At 35.7% G+C, this 21,097-nt stretch overlaps 1 protein-coding gene across 1 annotated transcript in view; it reads right to left on the bottom strand.

Annotated features, from left to right (window-relative positions):
• Positions 1-21,097, bottom strand: part of LOC145687950 (uncharacterized) — a 70,415-nt gene that overhangs the window by 12,969 nt on the left and 36,349 nt on the right. Inside the window, exons 2-3 of the mRNA XM_081761543.1 lie at positions 15,253-16,409; positions 3,757-4,005 (exon numbers count right to left, since the gene is read on the bottom strand). Of these exons, the coding sequence (XP_081617669.1) occupies positions 3,757-4,005; positions 15,253-16,377 (1,374 nt within the window). The 5' untranslated portion in view covers positions 16,378-16,409. The remainder of the gene's footprint in view (positions 1-3,756; positions 4,006-15,252; positions 16,410-21,097) is intronic.

The following is a 21,097-nucleotide window of genomic DNA, read 5'->3' as shown; positions in this document are numbered from 1 at the left end:
GAGATAAGCGCACATGCTTTTCACCTTTTATGCGACAACCACATGTCGCTCTTAATACACGCTATAAAGGTACAGTCATTCTTAGGTTGGTATTTATTTGGAATTTCTTTTAATAATGTCTTTATTACTTTGTATTAACTATTAGGTTCGCACACTTGGATATTTACAAAATTCTATTCTCCAGCAACGAATACTACTGACAAAGTAAACTAAATTCCCATACCAAGAAGTGGGCAAAGAACAGTTTATTCAAGAGAAAAATAATTTTGTCCTGGAACATTATTTACACGAGTGAAAGAAGTCAGTCATTCCAAATTTGTAGTTTCACAATTCCAGAAGGTGCCTTACCGTTACTGACAGACGAAAGCTCGTTGCTTTCTATTTACATTAAATCATTAACTTAACATCGCACGTACGACATACTAATTACTGAATTAATTGTGTAAAAACGAAAAGCATGTGAAGAGGAGAGGAGAAAACGCAAGAATCCCGAGAAACCAATTCCCCATTCGGTATGAATTTACCACAAAACCAATATCGCGCACCCACGGTTTGAACACAGGAACTTTGGAGTCAAAAGTGAACGTTTTACCAAATTTATGTCTTAGTATCAATATGCAAAATATTCAAATCCGTATAACATCTGAAACATGTTTGATCCCTTGGATCAGTTTCCTTCAGGATTTAGATTTCTGGGCTTTCGGCATCTATGGCCATGTTAGCCCGTCACGTTTGAGGGATGACGTCCCTCAGCGAACACACGATCCGGAGAAGGGGAAGCAAGAAAAGATTGGGGAAAGAAGGAAGCGGCCTGGGACCTATAAGGTACGTACCACCCCGGCATTTGCCTGGTGTGAATGAGGAAAACCTCATTCAGGGTGGCTGGACTGAAAAAGCGTTTTACACATTTTCGACCGATTGCCCTTCCGGAAATCGAACCCGGGACCACTCGCACCGAAGGCGAGAGCGTTAGCGACTACGCTATAAGGGGCCACATCAGTTTCCTTCATTCAACGCAACACGTGGTAATGAATCGTCAGCAGGAAGGAACCTGCTTGCTTGTTTGTTTCCTAAACCCAAGAATTTTGGCGAAAAACAAGATATAGAACAGCCAGGGTGGAAAAAAGTCATTTTTTAAAAAAAACATCATTTTTGTTGATTTTTTTAAAATTTTAAATCTATTTTTTTTTTAAATTTAAATCAATACAAGTCGCGAACCGAATAAAAACATTAGAATTAGTATTAAATGTTAATTATGTCATTTAAGCGAAAGTATTGGGGTTTAATTTTGAATTAATCCCTACTCGTTAACCTATTTCAATCCAAACATTTCTTAAGCAATAAGGAAAAAGTACAGCAATGTTTATTAACATGACACTCTTCTTTTCACGAAAGTTACTGATATTTGGCAGGGCATATTTTTAAAAATTCGGAACTACCTAGCGGCACGAAATACATATAAAGTACTTGGCAGGGCATATTTTTAAAAATTCGGAACTACCTAGCGGCACGAAATACATATAAAGTACATAAATTTCGCCTAAAATTAACTCTATGGAACCAGGAGGTTCAATGCCGCGTTCATAAAAGCTCTCCACTGACTTCTATCCTTAGCTAATTGGGTCCAGTTTCTACTTTGTATTTCTATTTCTGAGAGATCTATCTTAATATTGTTCTCCCATCTGCGCCTAGGTCTTCGTAATGGTAGTTTTCCGATTGGTCTTCCAGTTAAGACTTTGAAAGCATTCCTACCTTCTTCCATCCTGGCTACATGACCTGCCCAGCTGTCTCTCCTAGACTTTGACCCTAACAATGTTTGGTAAACCGAATAAATTATGTAGTTCCTAGTTATGAAGTTTCCGCCATTCCCGTTCGTCTTTGGTCCAAATATTCGTCTCAGGATCTTGTTCTCAAATACTTAGTCTATGCTGTTGCCTCCTAGCATGTTTCGCAACCATACATAACAACAGGCGTGATTATTGTTTTATGTATTTTAAGCTTCAAATTCCTCGGTGCGATTCCCAACAAGAGATTTTGAACTGAATAACACAAATTTCCTGATTTTAGTCGACATCTAATTTCTTCGTTAACATGGTTTTGATTTGTTAATATTGATCCTAGATATTTGAAAGTATCCACTTTATCAAAAGTATTATTCGATATTTTAACGCATCCAAAATATGCCGTATTACGATCCCGAGGAACTTCTATGTATTTAGTACATAAATTCTGCCTAAAGTTTTATTTTTTATTTATTTATATATTTATTTATTTTTTTTTTTTTTTTGGTTTTGTTTCGGAGAGGGGATCGGATCCCAACAAATACGCCCCTATTATCTGGAAACAAACAAATAGACGTGAACACAAAAGAATTTTCGTCTTAAATATCCATGGTGATTTCCCCGTTGAAATTGTTAACGATTTAAAAATCCTATGTTACGAAGAGAAGAGAGCAGAATTCACCTGTTACCCGTTCAAAACGGGATTTTCCCTAATCATCCTCCGCATGATATTCGCTTTCACACATTTGAGTCTCATTGTATTATGATTATTATCTTCCATAATAGAAATAACAAAACAGAAACGGGATTTTACTCAGTTTCACTTCAAATTAATTTATTTCGGAATTTGATTTGAATCAATCCACCCTGAGAACAGCAACATATGAACTTGGAGATTCCATTTACGATCTTTTCCTATAGTAAAGGTATGAAAAATGTCAATATTAAAATAGTAATTAGACGACATCATGAAACTTCCAAATTATCATTCCCTATTCTTTCATGTCACTGCAAATTACTAAATAAAGAAATCCAGTCTTTTTACATATTTTTAGAGAGAAGTGTTAGCAGAGGTGTCCCCACGGCACACCCTCCAATTCTCGGAACAATTTTTGTGTCGTCTCTCAAAAGCTGCATGCCAGTTACAAAATATCTTGACACACCTCGTCCGAAAGAGCTTTGTAACACTTCGAACATTTCGTATTGCAATTCAAGGAAGGAAGGAATTAGATTTCTGGGCTGTCGGCATCTAAGGCCATTTAGCCTGTCACGTATATGAGGGATGACGTCCCTCGACGAACATACTATCCGATGAAATGGAAGGAAGAAAGGAAGCGACCTAGGACCATTATGTTAGGTACCATCCCAGCATTTGCGGCTGGTAGAGACGTCACCCACGAGGAACGCAGTGGCTGACCCAGCACGGCATCAAAGATTTGAACAGAGTTCGCTGGGACATCACAGACTACCCTCCCTACTGCCCGGACCTCACTCCAATTGACTTTCACCTGGAGCACCTAGGAGGCAGACACTTTGCTTCAGACGAAGAGAAGAAACACTTCGTGACAACGTGTCTAAACACGCAAGGACAGGATTTTTACCAGGAGGGAATCTTCAAACACATCCCACGAAGCGACAAGTGCCTCAGCCGATATGGATACTATGTCGAAAATTACCTAATGTGTGTACTATCTGTTGGCTGTATTGGTTGTATGAAATAATATATACACGTTTCACTGCAGGCTTTGGAACATTACTTTTTGATCAACCCTCGTATACCATTTAATCTTCAACAACACTGGCAAGGTACAAAAATATCCAATAAAGGAGAAAAAAAAATCTGGGTACGTTTGAATCTCATTAGGGCTGCTGAAGATTAAACGTTTACAAGAACAAAAAGAATACAAACACATTTAACAAATCAGTTCAACTTCTTTTTTTATTTACTTATCAAGTTTTCAAATATATTGTTTACCTCAATCCTCGGGCTCCTACCGCACTCGTTGATACCGGCAACACGGAATTTGTACGCTGTTCCTGGTTCCAAATCCACTTTCTTTAACATACTATCAGGATCAGATTCCACATCAATGTCTGTCTTTGTTTCACTACCTTCCGCAGGTAAGTAAGAACTTTGTGCAACACAACTCGTTCCCTTAATGATCCCTACATCGTACACCTGCACTTCCTTCTTCTTTGGTTCACTAACGTCCTTCTTCGTAACCTACAAACAAAAACAAAAAGAATAATAAATCATGAAATAAGTTCACAGTTTCCTAACAATAAACAGCATTTTAAGATTTTTTTTTTATTATTATTTATCTTTTATGGAAGGAAAATAAATGACAAAGTAAATAGTTCGGAAATGAAATTCTGTCCAATTCAATGAATATGTCTGCAAAAAGCCGTTTGGCAACTTTTACAGAATTATTTTTTATTGTTATAGGGTAAAAAATATATACAAGTATATTCATAATTCCATTACATGACCTTATGGCGCCCGACTTAACGTTACTCAGCACGCCCCTTAATGTAATATTTATTTATTTTTAGTTCTGACTCCTTGTCTTACGAATCGTCAAACAAAGAGCTTACAAACAATAAATAAATAAATAAAAACTAGTAAATAATTTGTTAACAGTTTGAACAAAATGAATCTGCAAGCAGACAGGGAAACTTATCACAAAATACTGCAAATATTATCACACAGTGAAAGTAAGTTAATTTTTTCTCATTCTGTTTTAACTGTTTTCTTATTTAACTTCACGGTTTTGCGGAGATAATTGAGATCGCGGATTTCATGACAGGCGTTATGTAGTTGAATAATTAGCGTTCGTAACAAATCAAGTTTTGTCATCTCACATGTGCGAGGTACTCTGAAAAGCACTATAGTAAGAAAGAAGTTTAGAATTGAATTTTGGATAAGCTGGATAAGTAAAGCTTGGATAAGTTCTAGGGCTACCATTTTCCACACAGGCAGTGGCATATTTAAGGGGAAGGGGAGACTTCCGGGCTTAAGCCCACCTGAAATATTATTTACTATTTTAAAGTAAGTGAAATACATTGGAGAATTTTCCGATTTCCAGGAATAAAGTTAGCAAAGCCTCCCCTGAAACAAAATTGTAAATACGCCGCTACATACAGGTAAACACTATTACATTTTTAGAAAAATTACTGCTTTGTAAAACGCTGCAAAAGAAGTCATGGAATGGGCAGACATTGCTTAGTTATTAAGTTTATGTTCTGTAAAAGTTAGTTTTGTGTTGAAAGTAACTAGAGATCTTTATGAGTGACTCGTGTGTGACTCAACATATACGAGGCATGTACAGTATTTTCCTTTAGGGAAAATGTTTCCAGAAAGGTGAGGGTATTGTTCGCTTCTGAACATTTTAAGCTAATTTTGATCTTCAATTTTCTCTATACTTTTCACCCTTCTTTGTTTAAGAAAGTGTTTTGTAGAAGTTTGTGTACTTCTTGTGTTTGGTACTTATGTATTTTTTCGGTAAACATTTTTTTTTCCATGCTCGCTTCGGGAATCCCTACTTCCAAACCTATACAGGGTGCTTCAAAACAACACCGACAAGGTTTGGGAGGTGATTCCTGATACCAAGATAAGACAGAAAGTATAGACCAAATTGGGTGCACAGATGCTTCCTTTCAGATTTATAGGCTGCCGAAATCATGAAAAATTGAACTTTAAAGGTCCATAGGTTCTAAACTATGGTACCTATCGTAGTCAGGTCAAGACGTCACTTAGGAACTGATATGTGCCCTATCCAAGTTTCAGAATCCTGCGGTACCTCCGGAACAATTTTTATAAAGGTAGTTGGTGAGTACTTCAACTTATATGCCTGTAGCCAAACTTTCTATAAAAATTGTTGCGTGAGTACCTTAGGAATCTGAAACAAGTATCTTTTGGATAACACACATATTAGTTCCTAATTGGTCTTGACCCGACTACGATAGGTTCCATAGTATTGGAGCTATGGATCTTTCAAGTTCATTCTTCCATGTTTTCGGCAGCCTGCTACTCCGAAAGGAAGCATTTGTGCACTCAGGTTGGTCTATACTTTTTGTCTTATCTTGATATCAGAAATCACCACCGAAACGTTGTAGGTGTTGTTTTGAAATACCCTGTATTCATGTTCTGTTCATTACAACAACAATCATATCACAAGAAAACGATTCCAGCATCCTACCGCCAATGGGTGTGTATTGATACTTATTTCGCTCTACATTCATCATCCTAGACGTTCTACCACCTCCTTTGTGCCTTATCTTTCCATCTGTTCCTTGGTTTCCCATGTTGCTAAATGCTCTCATTTCCATGTATAGATATTTCTTAGGATAGCGTTTTTCTTTCCTTCTTCCCGTATGTCACTACTAGCATAGCCTAGAGATTTTCTATTATTTCTTGGGGATACTCTTGATTGAGTGTATTCCTCATTTTTTTCTTTCTCATTTCATCTTTTCTCGCGTAAGGCTTCATAGGAATATCGTATCAGTTGCTTGGATTCTCTCCGCTCTCTTTTCGTCAATGTCAATGGTTTCCCATCATTTTGTTACGACAAAGTACAGACCGCGTAGTACTATTTTACTTTCTTAAGTCTCGCCCTAAAAATTTCTCGATTGGATCGTCTATATCTAAATATACATTATCAGAAAAGTCGATATTCGTTGACTATGAAGGATCATTGCTCGCATGAAACAATAAACACACCTCAGTGTTTTCAACAAGGTCCAAAAGGTCGATTTCCTACAAACAGCAACACGTAACACGATTTCCGACTAACACGTAATTTAGGCGCATTTTAACTACACGTGTAAGCAGAGCATATCAAAATTTATTAATTCGTGGTTGTATTTTACAGTATACACTGAAAAGTTATTATTATTATTATTATTATCATTATTATTATTATAAGTAAAAGTAGTAGAAGACTACAAGAAAATTCTATGCATCACTTCTTTGAACATATATCGTTTCATGCAGTTTTACCACATAATTTCTTTTATTTGTACAAAAATTGATACGTTTTCTTCCTTTCACTAATATGATTTTTTGAGTTAAAGTTCTTAATTTTACGTTTATCAATTTCTTATATTGATTTTACCAGATTTTGTAAGACAATAATGATAGTGTATTCGTAGTCGTCACCAAAAGTACATACTTTCCACCAGATGCTATTTTCGAATTCACTTCAAAATGAGGAAACGAAAAAATGAAATGAAATCTTTGAGTTTTACGTCCCACGGTTATGCCGGTTAGGCTAAAGGAGACGGTGATTATGAGAAATAAATGAAATGGTGGAATGAAGAAAGTGGGAGGAAACGGGAGAACCCCGAGAAAACCCACGCACACGGTGTTTGTCCACCACAAAGCTCACTTGATGATGAAACGAGCCTGAGTGCTTTTCTTCTACTTAAAAGCAACTTAATTCCTTTCAACGGTAACTGGTGTTCCGAGTGGTAAGGCCGAACTCAACAAAAGTAAAGTGTAATGGGAACTCTCGGAAATTACATTTGAGGTGTTCGATTAGTAATACTGAACTACTCTGTGGCACTCAAGCTCTTGTGCCTATATGTATAGCTTGAGAAAGTTGTTCCTTTCAGAAAATAGTCTCAAAATATATGACTGATTATTTTGATCGTTCAATGTGCATTTTCAGGAAACAAAACTTCGTTGAGTTCGCATTACTACTCAGGACGCCTCACACGTAAGATGAGTATGTACGAAAAGCAAGAAAAATTAGTTTCCAAATTAAGAATGAAGCTAAATTTTACTTAATATACTACACCGTATTGATCTCGAGTTTTGATACAACTTACAGTTTTGAGATGATTTTAATGGAAAATACCCAGCATAAAACATTCCATTCCATTCCATTCAGGCAGGGGGGGGGGGGGGGACAGGTGACCATCTCCAATTTTTTTGATATATATATATATATATATATATATATATATATATATTTGGTAGTCCTGTTGGAGATATGAAACCTGCGAAGAGGATTTTCCCAGAAAAAAAATTGTCTTCGAGTTATGGGCTAACCAAATTCGGACGAAAATCACTATTTGTAATAAAGTGAATGAGCATAATCTTAAAAGACACGTAGTTCAGTTACTACATGTGATAATTGGATGATCCTTTTTTTTTATTTAAAAGTGCTCAGAATACAGTTGAGGTTCTGATATAAAAAGCCCGAATTACAGTCCAACAAGAGTATTTTGTAAACACCGGAAAACTTAGTAAAAAAGTAAAATGCAGGAATTTTGAAATTTATTTTCCGTATGAAAGAATGAGAGAATAACCGTATTATTGTGACACAATATAATACTGCTTCTGGGATCCCTATAGATAATTTTGTTTCCCATCTACGATGGCACATGGGAGAGAAAACGTGAGTGAAATTATGATAAAACGTCATTTTCGCCTGAAATTAGGGCGGATTTTCTCCAAAAGGCCATTCTTGAAAAATCTGAAAATCTGCCTGAACGATCTTTCATTGTTTCCTATTTGAATCATGCAAAAAGAAATGGATATATATTTGTGTATTAAATTTTTCGCAAATTTTTAAAATATTTTGTTCCACAGGGGCCGGCTATGCAACCCCGCTTGGCGTAGTAGTTCTTTTTCTTTTTAATTTTGCATCGTCTGAAATAAATCGAAACGTGCAATGATGCAATATTCTTTTATAAATGTATACTAGAATATATATGGAATTTAACATGTTAGAAAAAATGGTTGATTTAAACAATTTTTTGGTATGTATAAATAACATGAAAAATTAATCAATAGTATAGTTAATTATTACATAATGGCTCTCTGTAAGTCATGTTGAAGCAAAGAGGTCTTCTACCAGCATCACTTTTTTAGGAAGGAATTTGTGATAGCGTGCTGAGGCACAAGTAGAAGACGGCGGAGTGAGTTTTTGAAGAACATCTTTCAAATTAACGTTACACTCATTGTTTTCAGCTGGCCATTTAAAGGAAGTTGCAGGTCCATGAGGAATCATAAAAGACACTGTAATATCGCGAAATTATTGTGAGAGTGAAACTACTTGACCCACCCACCACTGCTTATCATAGACGCAAGCGACAAAATCTCGAATTTGAAGGTCATTCAGAGTATAATATATTCTTTTGGAACTGTTAGCTACTTGTATTTTTTTTTTTTTTTTTTTTTTTTTCGAGTACATGTTTCGTGCTTCTTGCCATGAATGTGCCTGTATTGTCGACCTGCCAATAATGACTAGACTGAATACCAATCACAGGTTTAACTTTGGCCCACTCTTGTGATTTTGGATTTCTGAAGTCTTGAATAGTACGTGCACTTAATAATAAGAGCCTTGTGCCTTTGATAAGTTCCGAAACCGTGTTGACAAACGATTCTGCATCCCTTATAGCTCTTACCGGGTCATTTCGAAGATTAAACGTTGTTGCGTAATATTTGCAGAGCCCACCTATACCGTCACATGCACTTTTTCCGTGTCCCGTTGCTGAGAAGATCCATCTTCTCTTGATTGAATCGTCTTAGAAATGTTTTTCAAGCTCATACAAGTGGAGCCTGTTTTTAAAATGAAAAGCTGCTCCATCTGAAATACAAATTATGAACAATTCATTGTATGAGTCGGTGATTTCATTAACATCTTGATGTATCAGTTTGATTGCACAAAGTGCATGAGCACTATCATGTTGCAAGTCATTGCTCACTACCGCATAACTTTTTGTGTTGCCATTGAAGTACACTACACACGTAAATATAGATATCTGTGAGCTTTGGATTTCATCTGGCAAAACAACAGACCAGTTCTCGGCAAAATCGAAATGCAATACCAAGGATGTGTCAAGAAGTGTACATCTTTTATTTCTGCTATACTTTCTCCCTGGATTTTTCGAATATAGCTATGAGTTATTCCTTTTGAAATCCAGTATTTTACATCCTTTAAAAATCTATTTAGGTTTCCAGCTTTTTCACAAGATTTCCGCTATCCCATAGTGCATACGTGATTTCATCAGTATCTCGTATCTCTAAACTTTGTTCCGAAATTGCATTTAGTCCTGGGCAATTCTCACATTCTTGCAACCAACACTTTTCGGTAGGATCGCCACAGAGACACAAAGAGTGCAGATCTGTATCTACTATCTTCCGATCAGTAAGATTGTTCTGGGATGTACATATGAGATTTATATTGGTACAATAAATACATGTGCATGTTTGTTTCACCGGCTGACATTTAACCCACTTGGGACATAAAGAGTAAAATTTAGAAATAGACATCTTTATATCAGGATTACCTCCATTCATCAATCTGAAGGCTTCTTTAATGGAGCGGGTCATAAAACGTTTAACCCTTTTTACTTTTTCACCGTTTTCATATACAGAATCTTTTTGATTCGGACTTTGTCTAGAACCAGGGTTTGAAAAAACCCGGGTATTTTTTAAAAAACCCAACCCACCTGGGCCCATGTGGGTTTTTTCGGGTTTAATTGTTTTCTTTTTCGAAATATTTCAATGTTTTTGGGGTAAAAATGTTAAAATATGATATACATTTCAAGATTGTCATTGTCACAACTTGCAACAATTTTCTATTCACTGCTGTTTTGAAAAAATGGCCGCCATTTTGAAATTTTATATCAGATAGCCGAAAAAATCTATACAGCAAATTTAGAATGTCTTGTGCTTCTACCCTCGAAATTTCAACTTAAAAAGTCCGAAAATTGCACCCTGTAGCATGGATACCTGTTACAGTAAAACCTGTCAACTTGGCCACCTGCTTATCTTGAACCTGCATTATCCCCATAAGACATTTGTTACTTATTACTCTGTAAGTTGGCCACCTGTCTATCTTGGAAGTTAGCCACTTTGAAGCAATGTTACCCTATGATGATGATAAATTTACCTGTGTATCTTGGCCACGCAAAATACCGTTTTGTTATTTTTCTTAACTCTTTCGTATTTCCATATGAGAGGCAGATGTTTTGCATTTGTGACTGGAGATAAAGAAGACTTCCACTATTTGTTCTTGGAGGTCAATGGCCAGAACGCTACCCTCATAATGGGGTGGTGAAGGAAGATGTGAATAGGAAAAAGCACGTACAGGTATTCAGGAAATGGTTGTACGTATTTGTTTACCCTGTCTGTTTTGGTAAAACCATTAGCTATATCGGCTCCTTTCAACAGTGGGGAGCTTTAGTAATTCCGGAAAATTCTCAAGGTTAAAGCTAACCATCTCAAGTGTCAACTCTAGGCCACCTGACGGCTTGTCGTAATGAGACATGAATTCCAATAAGATTTTCTGAAAACATCTTTTGCTCCGAGGGAAACACTTGTAGCTCATTAACAAGAGATAGCTAACTACAAAATCAGAATGTACATATGTGCCAAAAAGAATAAAAGAAATACGTCTAGAATGAACCGCCATGAATACATTTGTTTTTAATAACTGATTTGCTATTTTTCGAAAGGTATCTACAGAAAATACTTGTCACTGTTTAGTCAGTTCAGATGAAAGTTTCTTCCTCTACAGACGGCAAAGGAGCTACTTCCGATTTCTGTGTGTGTGTATTCAGTGATCTGTGTGTTCAGTGGAAGGAGATGTATTGAGTTCATGAATTCATAATGGATTCAAAACGTAGAAAGTTGAATGAATTGTGTGTATTAAACATATTGTATTATTTCTTTCTAGTAATGTATATTGTTATAATTATTCTATATACATTATTTAAAAGTAGCTGAGGTGTCATTGCTTATTAAAATTTTACAATCAAGTAATACTAGAAATCCTATTTTAAAAATACACCAATCACACTTATTTTCTGTAAGTTGACCACTTTTCAATGGAACCGATGGTGGCCAACATAGACAGGTTTCACTGTGAATAATGGTCGCCATTTAAAAATTTTATGCCGCCAAAATATATACAGCTAATTTAATCTCTCGCGCTTCTACTTTGAAAATTTTAACTTGAAAGACCGAAAACTGCCCTTTGTAGCGTGGATATCCGCTATTTTGAAGAAAGAAAACAAAAAAGGAAAGAAAGGGCACCAGTTTGTAATTTTACGTTGGTATGCCGAAAAAATCTATGCAGAAAATTTAGTGTGTCTTCAGCTTGTATCCTGAAATTAAAAAAAAAAAAAAAACAAAAAGAAAAAAAAATTTGAACACTGTGTTGCACAGGCACACAAATGTAGATCGAGTCATCCCAGGAGCCTGTGACGTTCGCCAAATATGAATACCAAATAGCTATATTAATTTAAGACATAATTCATCAAAATCTCTTATACGAAATAAATATTTTTCAACGTAAAATAAATTGTTTTATTGTTGAAATTCACTTTCGATGCTTTGTGCGTTCAATTACGGGAACTTCCCGAGCACTTGTGCAAGACGGTTCTTTCCTGAAAATTAATTTAAAACAATTAACAAAGATAGGCCTATAATTCATATTTTATTAAAGTAAACGTTTCAAAATGTCATAAATGAAATTAAATATCTTCCAGCGTAAAATAAATAGTTTTATTGAAGTATTCTCTTTCGATGCCTTGTAGGTTCAATTGCGGGAATTTTTCGAACACTTCTTTCACGACGGGTTTTCCTTGAAAATGCAGCTTGCTTTACTGTACATCGAAACTTCCATTAATACTGAAGTTTGAATTCAGCACTTAAAATAGTAAGCGTTACGTAGTCTCGGGAGCTCCGAGCATTAAGCTTCTTAATTTTGACAAGAATTTTTACGCTATTGCTGGTGTTGATTCTACAGAATGCGTATTTGAAGGGTAGCAACAAATGACTGAACTGAACTGTTGTTGGAAAAAAAAATTTACTGAATACTTTTATTACCGTGAAAGGTAAGAAATAATACTAATAGTTTTACTAATGTATTTACATATTTACTGTTAGTAGCGGCACCTGTGATCTTAAACCTGTCAACGTATGAGGGATAACGTCCCTTGGCGGCGACGAGTCAGGAAGCACACTATTCATGGAAAGTATTTTCTAAAATACAAAATTGCTTATTTTACTTCAAATATGCTATAAGCATAATCCACACATTAACATGTTGTATAATTATCTCAAGCTGAGTTTTTTTTTTTTTTTTTTTTAATTGAGTACATTCAGAACTTCATAAAGGTCTTATGTTGAATGTTGTTAACTACCTTAACATGAAAGCATATAATTCGCCCAAAAATAGTTCAAAATCTGATAAAAATAACTTTCAATGTGATCACCTTAGTTGTACCAATAATATACTAACAGAAAGGTCAAAAACCCAGGTGGGTTATTATCTACGTAATATGACAATGCAGTCTCGAGGTAAGCGGTTGGTAAAGGGTGTCCTTGGTAAGGATCTGACGTTGGCCACATACCCTTTTCTTTTTTCACTTTGCGTGACTTATCTATTAGATACTTTGTCGCAGACGCGATGCGTTCGACGATCATGCGTTTACTGAAAGTTTCAGGCACGATACTAAGAAGTCGTACTTTTTCACGATAGAGTGATTTCTATTGCACAAGTGATGTTGGAAAACCACATTTGACAATTATTGCAACTCTCGGACGAACTTCTTGAGGAACACTGTACACTCACACCAAAAGCATCTTGTAATTTTCTAGACACTGCCGTCGAAAACACGTTTTCTAGTTCTTCTGGTTTTCGTTTTACGTATGTGACTCTTCTTTCTTCCTTCACTTGCAATCACTGCACTAGTTGGAACGTAGATTGATCTGAAGTCACTGAATCGTCATCTGCAGTCATTTGATCTGTAATAATGATCGCACTATTTGGTTCAACCGAAGCAGTTGGTTTCTCGATCTGAGCCTTGTAATAAATAAAACAGTTTTTGCAGAACTTATCAGCACTGTTTACTTGTACTTGTGATCCAAAATAATTTTGTAATGACTCTGCAAGATCACCAACAACAGTAAAATTTTTCGTGTTACTTTTGAATATTACTTTCTTGTGTCTTTTTAGATAATCTCTGCACTTAACTCTCTTGGTGCTATATTGTGAAGACATATTTGCAATGCTAACTAACTTTTATATACATTAGATAGTATATTACTATCTATACTATTGTATACTATTGTACTACTATATTGTACTGTATTGTATACTATTGTATATACTATATAGATAGTATTGTATACTACTGTGCAACACAATATTTTAAAATTTTGCGAAAAATTTATTACACAATTATCTCCATTTCTGTTTGCATGATTCACATAGGGAACAATGATAGATCGTTCGGGCAGATTTTCAGATTTTTTAAGAATGGCTTTTTGGAGAAAATCCGCCCTAATTTCAGGCGAAAATGACGTTTTATCATACTTTCACTCACGTTTTCTCACCCATGTGCCATCGTAGATGGAAAACAAAATTATCTATAGGGATCCCAGAAGGAGTATTATATTGTGTCAGAATAATACGGTTATTCTCTCATTCTTTCATACGGAAAAAAATTTCAAAATTCCTGCATTTTACTTTTTTTACTAAGTTTTCCGGTGTTTACAAAATACTCTTGTTGGACTGTAATTCGAGCTTTTTATATCAGAACCACAAATGTAATCTGAGCACTTTTAAATAATAATAATAATAATAATAATAATAATAATAATAATAATAATAATAATAATAATAATAATAATAATAATAAAAAGAATCCTTCAATTATCACATGTAGTTACTGAACTACGTGTCTTTCAAGATTTTGCTCATCCACTTTTGTATTACAAATAGTGATTTTCGTCCGAATTTCATTAGTCCATAACTGGAAGACAAATTTTTTTTCTGGGAAAATCCTCTTTGCAGGTTTCATATCTTCAACAGGGTTACCAAATATACTTTTCAAAAACAGAGATAGTCACCTAGTCAATTTTCCATATACCTGCCTGAATTGAGATGTAATGGGCCATAATGGAAAAGCTTCTGGGGGGGTCAAGGCGGCTCATGGATATAAAGCCTTCATCTGTTATACGAAAAGTCAGTTATTCGGTATCAGGTAGTAGACAATTTTTTTTTTTTTTTTTTTTTAAGGGTTCTCCTGTTTCCTCACCCTCATTCTACCAATTCCTCCGTTAATCATTTACAACAATCAGTCATCTTCTGTGGTCTATAATGAAAAACGAAAAAGTAAATGAATAAAGCGGGAGAAACCCGAGAAAACCCATGCACACGGTGTTCGTCCACCAGAAAGCTCACTTGGCGCGAGCTGGGATCCAACCAAGGACCCAATGCACTAGAGGTGAACGCTCTACCATTGAGCCACCGTGGCCCCGTAAGTAAATTAAGGCTCTACTTCATTTCACTACACTTCTGAGGGCATAACAGATGGATGCCGATATGCTGACCACACATCACCCAAACAATATCTGTCTATTCGCCGACTGTAACACCACGGTGTTTAGTTATTACTAAGAAACTGCTAATTTATAATATATTACAGTACGTTCAATACTTATACGCACCTGTTGATCTTCTGTTTTCATACCATTGGCTGATAATGATTCGCTCAGATCTGTTTTCGTCATGCTATTCGCTGAACTAATTGCGGCGGAAGCCAATGTGGTTAAAGCGTCGGACGACTCCACTAACGGTACACCAGCAATACTATTCACGCCTGAAGGAGTTTCCCTATTTACAGGCGTCCGTTGAAGTTCATCGTCCACTGCACCTGGATAGCTATTCGGCACTTGTAAACTTTCTTCACTATTTAGGAGACCAACCCCAGCACCTAACAATCGATATTCTTCTTGTCTTGTGTCTTCAGTCTTTAAGTTGACACCACTTTCTTCACCAGAAAGTTCTAGGTCACTAGATAAAACACTGCTTTGGCTAACAGACCTGCCTCCTTCAATGTCACTTTGTGATTCAAAGTCAGATGGGAATGGGTTTTCTGGCAACTCCGATGTACTGCTAGTAGTTAATGTTATTACACTAGGCTGCTGCGATTCCTGAGAATATGAAGTTTCTTGTGTTGGATTTGGAATTTCAGGGTTACCAGGATTAGGACTTCCTGGATTTCCAGGATTACCCGGATTACCAGGGTTTGGATTTCCTGGATTACCCGGATTACCAGGGCTGTGATTACCCGGGTTACCTGGATTACCAGGGTTCCCACCTACTGGGCTTCCTGGGTTACCTGGATTTCCGCCATCTGGACTGCCAGGATTGGGGGGATTGTTAGGATTCTCTGGATTTGGACTTTCTGGATTATCTGAATTTAATACACTTCCAGGGTTGTCGAAGCTGTCATCTCTTTGGCTATTATTTATACTCCCTTCACTCGGAGTACTGAACTCCTGACTACTTGGAGCACCTGGCTCCTCACGGATTATGGTAGTAAGAGATCCTATGCTTCGTGCGTCTTGTGAACCACCCTGGTCTGAATCCTGGGAGGATCTGAAAATGACACTCTCCAGGGAAAATATGTCTGATTCAAAGTCACAAATAGAAACATGATCACCGGACTTCTGACTGCCCTCAGATCCTCCATTGAAAGACCACGTTGTTGAATCTGGAATCTCTCTCAAGCTGTCAGAAGTGTCCATTGGTTCTGTCTTTGAACATTCATCCGTTGGCTGGGAATCCATGCTGTCGGTTGTGGCTGGGCAGTCCTTGGACGCTGAAATGGTAATGATGGTCTTAACTATGTTGTTATATCTCACCTTAAATTACAAATTTAACAAAGTCAATATATATCATATCTTACTATAAATACACTTTTTTTTTTACATTTATTCTACCTATGAAAAAAAAATGAAAAGTTTTCAAGCAAATAATGACCAAAATAACACAGTATTACCTTTTGTTTACTTGAAATGTTATGTAATTTAGAAAGAACTATGTAACGAGTAAAATCTCATCTTGTAGAAAAATATTTTTTCCCGTTTACATCGCATATGTTTACATATATATATATATATATATATAAAGGCGGCAGTAAGCAAAACTAACCATACCATGCGCACACCATGTATAGTAATATGTAAGGGGCATTTGCAGACAAGAGTCGCAAAAGTGAGCAAGAATAAATAATAAAAAAGTAAAATAATGATCTGGACAAGCTATAAGATCAGGGCAGTTGAAAAGAATTTACCAACTACTTTAGGTCAGTGTTATATTGTAATCATACGCTACAATGGGCCTATCCAGTCTACCATAAGGGTTAGTCAAAAGTCACGTTGCGTACTAAATCGAGTCTGGGGATTCCAAATCAAAATGTGAGATATTTCAAGCACGTAACCTCCGCGTGGGGCGCCCTGGAAATTCGCAGTAGATGCAGATACTTCATCATTATTATTGATTTTACTCGACGTTTGACAATGTTCTATTCATATTTACCTTACATGATATACATCGTTTTTAAGGTATTCATTACATCTTTGCAATAAGCTTTCAATTTGCCATCTCCTTATTATAGTTTTAGAGATGTGTGGACGACTTCAGTTTATTCATTAAGTTTCTATTGACATTAACTTCATGTTTCCTGATTTTTTAGTAAGTCTCATTCATTTTAGGACAATTTTCTTTTAAAATATAGAATCTACATAGTTTTCTATATTTAAGCTGATTTTCAGACATATCCCTCTTTTCTAGATAAGTGGAGGAAATATTTGTTTTTCATTAATTTTTCCATTGACATTAATGTTAAATGTTTTGTGTTTTTTTGCCTATGTTCCATCCATTTTAGGACAATTTGGTTTTGTAATATAGAATCTACATAGCCTTTCTACATTTGGGCTAAATTTCAGTCATCTCCCCCAAAGGCCTTTTTAAAATAAATTAATAATAAATTAAGTGTCAGTGATATCAACACAAAATTAGTTATACAAGAACCCATGTGTGTGGGGAAAAATTAACTACAAGACTCCATACGACTTTTTCACATTCACCCTTGGGTTTAATCTAAATCCTCAATCTGATTTTGTGTAAAAGATATGAGAGTACTATAATTTTATTGGTTCTTTACTATTCTAATTGAACAACTGATTGGAAAAAGGGAATAAGTACATTTTTGCGATTTTAACCTGAGATAGCAGATGTGTTCTTTTAAGATAGTTACATCGTTGAGTAGAAAATAGGAATGTTTGGGCAACTCTATATGACCAATGTAGAAGACAAAATCTCTCGCTGATTAGAAAAAGGGAATAACTAAGTTTCTTATTTCCTTCTTCCAGTCACTATAGGATATCACCACAACTGTGAGACTGTGTGTAAGTAGACAACTACTAGAGCCCTCAGCTGATGTTACGATACTTCGCCTTGTCTTCGCATTGCACAATCTATAGAGAAATTTTTTCCCCAATCAGTTACACATTTACATGTTTTCAGTGATACAAGTGGTGATCACACAATGCCAAAACTGCAATCATACAATGACATGAATGCTTTTCAGTCTGATCGTGTCATAACGGTTTACCACTATACAGCAATATTTGCCTATCAGAGGTCACAGTTTTTACCATGTGACCGAAATTTTGCTATAATCAAACGAGAATTCAAACGACACAATCGCATTTATTTACCAGCACAATATAACCACATGATTACGAATGCAAGAAAGACTGATACTACATTTCAGGTTTACGAAGTTATCAATGAAGAAATCTTAGACGTTAAACATTGGTGTTAACCGTTTTACAAGAAATCTTCAGGTAGCATTGTAGACAAAACAGTGAAATTCCAAGTAAGTAAATAGAGACACTGTTTATAAAGCAGAATCTTTAGGTTATGTGCAAGCTCATAAGTTTATCAATGGACTAAGAACTGATATTTTTCGATTACTCAAAAGTAATGTCACAAACGTTCCACTACCAACGTCAAAGGCATACGATTGGCAAGTCTCGTTCAATCAGAAAAAGATCTACGATTCTTCACAAATCATCAAATGAATACCTGACCAATACAAACAGTTTTATAGGATGATTTGTTCATGGAAAACCACTGACCAAGAAACTGTAGAAGACGAAGATGCAGACGGATAGGACCCTATGTAAAGCCATTCTATTGTGACAACGTATTTTGTACAGCTGTCTATTGTATTACTTTTCTTGCTGTACGAATAGCATGTACTGTAATAAAAAAATAAATAAAAAATAATAATAATAATAAAAAAACTAATGGTGACAATAAAAGTGTTAGGAGCCTAACATGCGTGATAGTTCGGATACATATATCCAAGATTAACACATAACATTGTATTCAGCATTCACATTTTCAAAGCTTTCTATCACAAACTGCACATTACATACTATACACACAATTACAATTGCGTCCAACTTAAATTGATTGGAAAAAGGGAATACTTTTTCCATTTTTAAGCTTATCTAACCAATTGCAGTACTGCAATACAAGATTCTTCTTCTTGTCTTAGTGTTTGTTAGTTCTTTTGCTACAAGTAATCAATTATACACATTTTGCAACAAATACAAACAATGCCTCGGGAAGGTTTTTTTAGCGTTTTTTGCGTTGAAAACTTAGGTCTGATGCACTTATTCCCTTTTTCCAATCAGTGATTCAATTGCCACTATGCTTATGATTTAACGTTGATATGTGGAGCGTTGTATGGATCTTTAAGGTCCCACGTTTATGACCTTTAGGCTAAAAAGTACAAATGATTAATGAAAACTAAGAAAATCCAGGAAAAATCCACACATGGCCTGAAATCGAACCAGAGACTCCTTGCACCAAAGGTGAGAGCTATACCATGATCCACTGTCCTCCTTTCAATATGTACACTCATGTCCAAAATGATTGTCATATATCTATAACTGTCCTCTTGTAAGAATATAATTTGATAATGATTTTGCAGGGTACTTTTAATACTAATGCTATGTGTATAATCGGGAAATGTATATTTAGGGCAAATTTCATAGGAAAAGAATTATAAATACGAAAATTAGAATGAGTAAAACAAAATATTGCTAAATGGACAAGACAGTTTTATTTTCGTTTTATTGTTCTTACTTACTGCTCTTTTGACATACATGTCTTTGCCGATTATACACACATACTAACATTATAAAAAATACCGGGCGAATTCGTTATCAAATTATATTCCTATAACAACATATTTATAGACATGCGACAATAACTTTGGACATGAGTGTACAGTCAGCGACAAAAGTTATTTCCGTTCGATGAAATTAGTTTCGTAAATAACTTCTGAATGAAAGGTCAATTTGAGTAAACTTATCAGTAAATTAAAAAGAATGTAATTTTCTGTACGTCCCACCCATACCACCGTTATTTCAAAAATAAATTTTAACAAACAGAAAGAACTTTTGTCACTGACTGTACAAACTGGTGGTGGCGCCACCTATCTCCAAACAGAAGCATTTCCCAATTCAAGTTAAAGCATTTCCCGATTCATGTTAACTAAGACATTTTTGCGTATACGAGCTGATTTCAAAACTTTGAGATCACCTCGCAGTCTGACATATTACATACATGAATACCACATTTCATCTCTATGCCAAACATAAACCATGTCCAACGGATAAAAATAACACGAAATTTATTCGTCTTTCTTCTGCCTCTTCGAGGTAAAATTTTCAAAATTCGTGAACCCCACCTCCTCATAGTTTCGTACCTTTGAATCTAATGACCGAAAAGAAACATATGATCATGTACAGTATGGTACTGTGTCCGATGTGACACAGTACTTCCAGTACCAACTGTTCTCGAATTCCACAGATGTTTATTATATACGTAATTTACACTGATTATGTTTAGTGCTGACTATAAACACATTCAAAGAGTTTACGATTTTGCATCTAACGTCCCTTTCAGCAGCGAGGCTATATGACATGTGGACCTACTGATTAACGTGGAATCCGAACCACATGGGTTCCTTCCGGGAATCGAAACCGGTTCTCCCACGCCAAAGGCGCCTACGGTAACCGCTTAGCCACGAAGGAGCTCCAAACACATTGAAAAAAATCTGAAAAACTTATTAAATTTACAAAAGAAAAAACTTTGGATGAAAATGGATAAAACGTAGCTTCTGAAAATCAACGTGAACCTGGTACGCTTTATCCACCTAGCACCATACTATTTGGATCCAAAACTAACTTTCAGAACTTGTACTGTTCACGAAATTACATGACTCATCCATTGAGAAATTTAATACCTTCCTAACCTTCAGGGTTAAATTATCAAGAATTTATTACGGCTATGTAGCACACCGTAACGTGTGTTCAGCAGGGCTGGCTGGTTTAAACCAAGGTGGTTTAAACTAGTGCTGTCGAAATCGGTTTTTGAAAAAACCGAAAACCGGTTTTTGAAAAAAGTGAAATTTCATAAAACCGA

The sequence above is a fragment of the Thermobia domestica genome, chromosome 6, assembly GCF_964235325.1.
Source record: "Thermobia domestica chromosome 6, izTheDome1.hap1.1, whole genome shotgun sequence".
Taxonomy (NCBI): Eukaryota; Metazoa; Arthropoda; class Insecta; order Zygentoma; family Lepismatidae; genus Thermobia; species Thermobia domestica.
Note: the sequence above shows the minus strand (reverse complement) of the source record. Positions and strands in the feature narration are given on the sequence as shown.